At 65.2% G+C, this 8,295-nt stretch overlaps 1 protein-coding gene across 8 annotated transcripts in view; it reads right to left on the bottom strand.

Moving 5' to 3' along the window:
* Window positions 1-7,031: 7,031 nt before the first annotated feature.
* The window catches only part of LRRC27 (leucine rich repeat containing 27), a 36,925-nt gene continuing 35,661 nt past the window's right edge, over window positions 7,032-8,295 (bottom strand). For all 8 annotated transcript variants that reach the window (XM_053910084.1, XM_053910083.1, XM_053910085.1 and 5 more), the window contains one exon: window positions 7,032-7,606. In XM_053910084.1, coding sequence (XP_053766059.1) covers window positions 7,460-7,606 — 147 coding nt within the window. In that variant the 3' untranslated portion in view covers window positions 7,032-7,459. The remainder of the gene's footprint in view (window positions 7,607-8,295) is intronic.

Raw genomic sequence — 8,295 nt, 5'->3', positions numbered from 1 at the left:
CCGCGCGCCCCCGGGTCGCCGGGGAATCTGCGGGGTGCGTGCGACCCCGCTGCGCCCAGAGGGCCCGGGACCCCGTGCGGCGTCCACAGCGGAAAGGACCGCCTTCCCCGAGTGACAGCGGGGCTCCCCCACGCGCGCAGCTGGAGGGCTGGGCTAATTGGAGGTGCAGGCGCCGAGCGGGCGCGGGCCCCGCCGGGACCCCTTCCGGAACCCTGCTCCCGCGCGCCTCCAGCCCAGCCAGATTTCTCCACTGTCCCGAGCCTTTGCGCCTTTCGCACCTTGCTCGGGACCCCGTAAGAGGCAGCCCTTAGGGCCGGCCTGTTGCAGTGACCTTGCCCCGGCCCGGCTGGTCCCCTGAGCCAAGCTTGCAGCGAGCGCCTGGCTGGGCACCGGGGATTGGCGGGCCTTTGGGTTGTCCTGACGACCCGGACGCCGCCAGGCCCCGCCCACCCCCCCGCCCCCTCCAGAGCCCAGGCCCTGCCCCGCCCGGCTCGGACCTGCGCCGTGGCCGCCACCCCTGGCGCCGCCGGGGACAGTCGGGGCCGCAGTGGCGCCGCTCCTCCTCGCCCTCCGGCGGCGGGCCGCGCGGCGCGGGGAGCAGGCCGAGGGGAGCCGGGCGGAGCCAGGGAGCCCGCGGGGAGCTGGCGGCGCCTCACCGCCGCCAGTTTTACGGGGCTGAGGATCGAGGCCCAAGGAGCCCTAGGGGAGGCCTGGGAGCCCAGCGAGCACGTGTTCTCTGCAAGGCTTGGGGCTCCTCTGCAGAGTGAGGGGTTTCACCAGGAGGCACCTCCACCTGGCCACCTCTTCAGGGTCCGCCGCCTCCCACCCTGTGACTGTTGGGCCCCCAGGGGGAGCCTGTCTGCTTCTTCCCCCACAGGCCTTTGCAGCCTCCCTCCCCACGGGGGGAGGGGGGGGAGGGGGGGTGGGGAGGGGGGACTTTGGGGCAGAAATGCCAGGCAACAGGGGCCAGAGGCTGCCTACCTGCTCAGCACAGGTGCAAGCATGTCCCAGATGCCTCGTGGGCACTGGGACCATACCACGGACCAGGCTGCTGGGGTCAGAGTCAGATCCCAGACCGGTGGGGACATTACAGAGGTGGGCACGTCAATGCGTTTCCCCCGGGGGAGTGGGGGGGGTGCTGGGTGTGGGTGGGAGGTGCCTGGGAGAGGTGCCCTGGAGGGGGTGCTTGAGTGAGCCGGCGACCACCCAGGGGAGAAGGGCCCCACAGGGCAGCTTGGGCAGCAAAAGGCTGCTGGTTGCCTAGGGGCCCAATGTAGGGGGCTTCTGGGGTCTCTCCCAGGCATTAGCGGGAGGGGCAGGGAGGGGCTGGGCGCCAGAGACACCCGAGGAGCTCTCCTCCAGGGGACTGTGAGTGCCAGCTGGATGGGAGGGGCCCGCAGGCCCACCCTGCAGCTCTTCTGCCGAGCTGCCTGCCCTGGGGACTTTCTCTCAGCCTCTGCCCCGCTGGGCTGTGCGCTGTGCACTTTTTAAGTGAAGTCGGAAGCCATTTTCAAAATCGCTTCTCCGGGAAGCAGAACCTAAAGGCATTGGCGACGGTTGTTCGATCTGCAACTTAAAGGGTGGCGGTTTAAGGTCCCCCCCCCAGACCATCACTCTCCTGGGAGGAGCACCCCAAGCCGGCTCGCCTGCTCCCCCACAGGCTTCCCCTCCACAGAGCTCTGATTAAAAGGCGGATACCCTTAGGGAGGGGCCGACCAGCCCAGGGGGCCTGGATGCTGACCCCACTTGCCGACTCCTTCCTGACCCAGTGTTGTGTCCTCTGAGTGTCCCCTTCAAAGGCCCACCCTACACACGCTGACCAGCCCAGCCCGGCCAGCAGGTTCTAGACAGAAGAGCCCCAGGCAGTGGGAGAGCTGCCCTCAGGCTGTGGAGTGACCCCCAGGCTCAGGGAGAGCCAGCTGGGAGCCTCCCCCCTGGGTCTCCGGACTCTGCCCCCAAAGCTTCTGCTCTCTGCCACAGGCACCGGGCCTACCCAGCGCCCAGCCCGTGGCCTGGCCTGCCCCGCAGAGTGAGCAGGGCTGGCAAACCCGGCCGGGTAGGCAGGGTGGTGGCGCGAAGGGGGACGGGAGACCATCCCGCACCCTCGCTGGGCCGAGCTGAGTGCCCACGAGCTGGCAGGAGGGGCGGCGGGGCGCTCTGGGCAGGCGCTAGCCGCTGTGTCCGGCTCCCCTGGGTGTGGTTTCTGTGCTGGGCCTCAGAGGTCCTCCAGGATCTGCCCCCACACCCCCGCTCCCTGCCGCCCCCCTGCCAGCCCAGCACCAGCGTCCCTCCTCGAGGACGGGCCGGGACCCTGAGAACCAGGGCCTTGGGTGGGGACGTTGGATCTCACTAAGCACCCACGTGCTAGCACCCATCCCGCGTCTGGGGCAGAGCGGGGTGCGCCAGCGGACCAGGCCTCCCTGAGGCCAGCACTGGCACATGGCCCCTGTGCTGTCCCCAAAGGCAGGGGTTCCAGGGAGTCTGCTTTGCAAATGCTGAACCCAGGGGACCTGAAACTTCCCCTGCGGGTCACAGATCCCATTGGAAACATTTGTTTGGTTCTGTTCCCCTCTGGACACCCTGCATCCGCGAGACCGGCGTGGTTCTGTCTGACCGCCCTGAGGGGTCAGGTCTGGAGCCCTGTCCCCACCCCAGGGATTATGAGGACTGTCACGTCTCGGGACGAAGCATCTCACAGGCCTGGCTGGGAACGGAACCCGCTGGGACTCCTGGAGGTCCCACAGAGAGCAGTTAAGAGGACGGACTCAGGCCACGTTCGTTGCTGGAGTCCCGCTGCCTCCCCTGTGCCTCAGCATCGTCCTCCATAGAGTGGGAATCACGGCAGTGACACACACAGCCTCCCGGTGGAGTGAACCGTCTAACGTGGGAAGGATTTCGCATGGCACTGGCCGCAGTAAGGACTCTGCAGGAGTTAGTGCTCATCACGGCCATCACACCACCGCCACCGTGGCCTGTCACCATCAGTTGTCCCCTCTGTCATCGCCATCACCACCACCTCTGTCATCACAACCACCTGCCATCACCCCTGTCACTGGGCCATCAGTGGAACCACAGGGGGAGGTCAGGGCTGAGCGGGGCACATCCCCTGAGCAGCGCCTGCCCGGTGGTGGCAGTGGAGGTGTGGAAGGGCCCGGGTGCCTCCCGGGGAGCTGTCGTCGCCCCACTCGCCCCATGGCCTGCGCCCCCCACTCCACTCCGGGGCCTTGTCAGGGGAGCTGAGGCAGCCAGGCCCGGATCCGAGGGGGCCCGCAGTAGCAGGCATCTGAACAAGAACAGTTTTCGGGCGGGGAATCGTTTCCCAAGGTAATTGCTTTCATTTCAAAACAGTTGATCCGTGGCCCTTCTTTTTCTGATCCAGCTCGCTGGCTCTTCCGTGGTCGGGGAGACCACGGCAGGCGACAGCGCAGTCCCTCGTTTACCCCTGCACACCTGTCACACTCACCTCCAAGGGCTCCCCAGGGCTCGAGGGCACCTGCCCAGTTCTTCATTTCACCTGGTTTGCCGTTCGCCTCTGGTGTCCCCATGACTTCCCGCAGGAGAAATGCCCCCTCCGCTGACCCCAACCGCCCAGGCGGAAGTGACCCAGCCTCTCTCCCAGAGTCCAAGACCAGCAGCGCTCCCGGGGAGGCTCCGCGTGACGAGGCGCAGCGGAACACGGCCCGCAGCAGGATATTCCCAGAGCCTGCCTGCCTGGTGCTCCCCAAGAACTCCGGCGGGCGGCCAGAGCAACAGACCGCAGAGGGTGGACCACGTAAAAACAGTCTCCCCAACGAGCTGCAGGCCCACGCGTGGGGGTGGCGGGCAGAGTGACGAGCTGGGGCCACTGCCCCGGGGTCCCGCCAGGTGGGACTGTGCCCCCAGGGGAAGCAGAAGCAGGGCCCCCACGCACGGGGGTGGCTGGGCCGCCGGCACTCGCCACGCCAGCTGACGGCCCGGGAGGTGCAGCAGGGGGGGCCCCAGGAGGAGGAGGAGGAGGAGGACAGCGGGCGGGGTCCGAGGGCGTCTCCCAGGGGCGTCCTGACGGCTGGGCCACCCTCCTCGCCGGGCTCTCCCGCAGACCCACATCTTCTCCCTGAGGACCACCACACCCTGGATGGAAACCAGCCTCGGTCCCAGGTGGCCTCCTGGGTTTTCCTTCTCCTGACACCTCGTTAACCTCATTAGACATCTTTTGTGTCATTACTTCAACCTGGCACTAGAAAGCGGCTTCTATTTGCTAAAACAGCATCGATATTTCGCGGCTGAACTAGTTGCAAGTTACCCAACCTGGTGATTATTTGGAGAAAGCCACTCAGAGCTCACAGACCATGTTCTCACACCCGAAGGCTCTGTTCTGCCTGCTGCGCTCAGCCCCCGGGCCTCCGGAGCCCAACCCCAGGACAGGCACTCCCCCCCCCCCCCCCCCCCCCCCCCGCCCAGGCCCAGAGGGGCGGGTGGGCAGTTGTCACTTAGGGAGAGGCCTGTGCTGGTCCTTCGGGGCCAAGCCCAGGGGACAGCACTCCAGTGCACACACCAAACCTTGCTGTGGTAGCTGAAGAAACTTCCGGCAAGGGCGGGCGGTTCTTTCCTATTGTGCTGACCCCCACGTCCCTGGGTGTACACGGCTTTTCTCCTGCTCCACAGACCAACACAGTGAGCATGGAGAGCACAGAGATGGGGAGCACGGAGATGGGGAGCACGGAGATGGGGGAGCACAGAGATGGGGAGCACAGAGATGGGGGAGCACAGAGATAGAGAGCACGGGGGGGGAGCACGGAGATGGAACACAGAGATGGGGAGCACAGGAACGGGGAGCACAGAGATGGGGGCACACAGAGATGGGGGAGCACAGAGATGGGGAGCACAGAGAGCATAGAGATGGGGGAGCACGGATATAGGGAACACTGAGGGTGGAGCACGGAAATGGGGAAGCACAGGGAGCACGAGGATGGGGGAGCACAGAGATGGGGAGCCCGGAGATGGGGGAGCACAGAGATGGAGAGCACAGGGAGCATAGAGATGGGGGAGCACGGAGATGGGGAGCACGGGGGGGAGCATGGAGATTGGGAGTACAGAGGGGGAGCACGGAGATGCGGAAGCACAGGGAGCACAGAGATGGGGAGACGGAGATGGGGGAGCCCGGAGATGGGGCAGGGCCGCTCTCCACCCCCAGGGTTGAAAAGGCCCACAGTTGCTTCCTCCCTGCTCTGTCCCACCAGGAAGAAATGGAAGCTAATGGTGTCATGCCGGGGGTGCTGTTTTCCCAGTGAGCCCTACTCCCCACGGGCTCTGGCTCCCCAAGGCTACTGTCAGCTGTTTCCAGCCCAATACTGTGTGTTTCTGTGCACTGGGAAGCATGCAAACCCGGCCAGGGAGATTCTTCAGGCGTCCTGCCCGGGGGGTTGGCGCAAACAGTCTCTGTCCGGATGCCAGGAGCCGCGGTGGCCTGCAGAGTCCGCGTCCCGCCAGACCCGGCACGAGGACTCCACCCTGCACTGCCCACCTCAGCGCAGGTCTCTCTTGCCCTCTCCAGGCACGGCCTCCCCCACCTGACGACCACCTGTGGTTACTTGGGGCTCCACCTCTGCCCACAAGGCCCAGGGCCCACGTCCTGGCCACACCTCCACACTGTGAGTCCCTTCTGAGACCTGGATGCCGGTATTTCCTGGGCTAGACAGTGGCCAGCGCAGGGGGGCTCCAAATGGCACCTGCACCTGACTGTGCGCAGGTGGCTGGCGGGAAGAGAAGGGGCCGCGCTGGCCGGGCCTGACCCTCATTTTAGCCCAGGACCACTGAGGAATCCAAGGATGTGAGACGTGAGCCAGGGCTCCCCTGTCATGATGCAGGTGCCTGGTCACGGTGGGAGAACAGACACCGCAGATGTCAGCCCCTGGGGGGCCCTACATGGGCCCAGGCGGCAGGCGTGTGCACGAGAGGGCACAGCCCCTACCCTGCAGCTCTGTGGCGGCTGTGTGCCTTGTCCTGGCTAACTTGAGGCACCACCTGCAGGGAAACTTGGGTTACTGCGCCAAGGCCTGGGTGTCAGCCCTGGTGGCTCCAGAGAGCAGGTCCTTGGTGGGGGACGCCGCGTGCAGAGGCCCCCGGATTGCACCAACTGCTCTGGACAGCGGCCATGGCCCTGCAGCCCACGCCATCCCATTTCCTAGCACAATCCCTGCCCCCCAGGGGTTCCCGGCCCTTCCTCTGGCTCTTCCTCCCTCCCCCTTCCCAGGGTTGTTGGGCAGAAAAGGCCTCGAGGTCCCAGGATGCACCATCCAGGCAGTTAGCACAGATGTGCTCACTCAGAGATTAAGGATGGAGGTCAGATGACCAAACAGGAGAGGAGCAGGAGTGGGTCGGTCAAGTGCCAGCGGGGAGAGTACCCCCATCCCAGACACCCCGATTCCACTGGAGGGAGGGTACCCTCCACCCAAGACACCCCGATTAAACTGGGGAGAGGGCACCCCACCCAGACACCCCAATTCCACCAGGGGGGAAGGCACCCCACCCCCAGACACCCCAATTCCACCGGGAGGAGGGCACCCCCACCCCAGACACCCTAAATCTACAAGGGAACCAACCACAAGGCCCAATCAGCAGCCAAGCTAGGATAGGACTCTAAAATTGCCCCCCACCAGTGCTAGCAGGATCAGTGACCTCTGTGTAGGCTCAGAATCAACGAAGGAAACACCGAAATGAACAAATCATAGAATGGTAGAATGAGTACTTAGGAGAAGCAATAAATAAACCACTGGTTGACCTAAGGAAAGGGAAAGAACTTGGGGTGGGGAGTGTCCCTGGTCACTGCCCCAGGCTCTCTCCCCTCCAATCTGCCTGTCTTCCGAGTCAAGTGGGTGCTAAGCTGGGGGCGGCTTGGGTCCCCCACGAGAGATCAGGTGGTACCCCTCGAGGGCAGTAGCCGTGCAAAACCAAGCCAGGGTCTGTTGGGGGGTTGGTCACTGGACCCCATGGTGGGCCTGGTCTAACCCTGCCTCCCTCCCACCGAGAGGTCAAGGAGCTGAGAAGCCAAATCAAAGATAGTTTCAAGGTCAAGCCCTTGAATTTATTGAACACTCAGTCGGAGGCTCCTGCAGGAGGGTCTGAGCAGCCTGGGTGAGGGCTAGCTAGGAGGGGCTGACGGGGGCAGAGGGGAGGGCCGGGTGCTGACCCGCGGACGTGCCGTCGGTGAGACGGGCAGAGACACGGGCACGGGAGTGCACACCCGGTGGCTCGTCCTTGGTGTTCTCTCCTTTAATCTGGCTAAACCCTTTTACAGCCTCTGAAAAAGCCGCGCAGACCCGGGGGGGAGGGGGTGGCGTTGGAGCGGACGCCCCGGGCGCGCTCGCAGGGAAGGACACTCGGAAAGGGCCCACGAGCCGCTGCACCCACTCCTCGGTCTGAAGAGTCTTTGTCAGTGCCAGGGATCCTCACTCATTAGCACTCGCGACCGTCCTCAGACTCAGTATTTCATGTGGAACAATATCTTCTGGGGCTGGGACGCAGGTGGGTGGCGTGGACGGTGCCCAGCGAGAGCCGCGAACCGGTGGCTTCTGGTTAAGGTCGGCCCCGGTCCCGGCTCCATCACTTGATCCTGTAGCTTCCTGGCCTTTCGGGAGAAAGGGAGGGGGTGGACGTTAGCCCAGCTGGCAGGTCCCGGGGTGGGGGCACAGCCCCGTCCACACAGAAGGACCGCGTACAGGTGCGCAGCGCTCTGTCCTGTCCCGGGGTCTGCAGGGGAGCCGGCTGAACACCCTCCCTCCCAAGGAGGACAGTGACCTCTCCGGTAGGCCCGTGGGCTGCGCCTCCCGGAGTCCCCACCCGGGCCCCGCCTGTGACATCTGCCCACAGCTGAGTGAATGCCAGTCCGTGGAGGGTTGAAGACAGGAGCAGGGGCTCCTCATGTGGCCGACGTGGGCACCATCCCTGACCATGACCCCTCCAGAGCTTCGTGCCTGTCCTGGGGAGGCAGGGCCTCAACTGCACCCTCACCCCACAGACACGGCAGCAGGACCAGGGTCCCTGATAGTGGAAGGAGATGCCCAGCAGGGAGTCCTGTGCTGCTCCAGATCCCACGTTCTCAGCCAGTCTGCTGGGCCAGGAAAAGTGGTGGACGGGGCTCCGTGGCCCTCAGTGGGATAAAGCGGCCAGCATCAAGGAGGCAGGCTCTTTCCTGTCCCGGTCCCGCAAGAAGTTGGCCAGCGAGTACTCGTGTCTGCAGTGCTGGGACCTCCCCAGGGCATAACCCGGACCGCCCTCCGGCCCAGGCACCGAGACCCCTAGTACGGATCCGTCACA

This window comes from Panthera pardus, unplaced genomic scaffold (genome assembly GCF_024362965.1).
Source record: "Panthera pardus isolate Hobbes unplaced genomic scaffold, ASM2436296v1 HiC_scaffold_22, whole genome shotgun sequence".
Lineage (NCBI taxonomy): Eukaryota > Metazoa > Chordata > Mammalia > Carnivora > Felidae > Panthera > Panthera pardus.
Note: the sequence above shows the minus strand (reverse complement) of the source record. Positions and strands in the feature narration are given on the sequence as shown.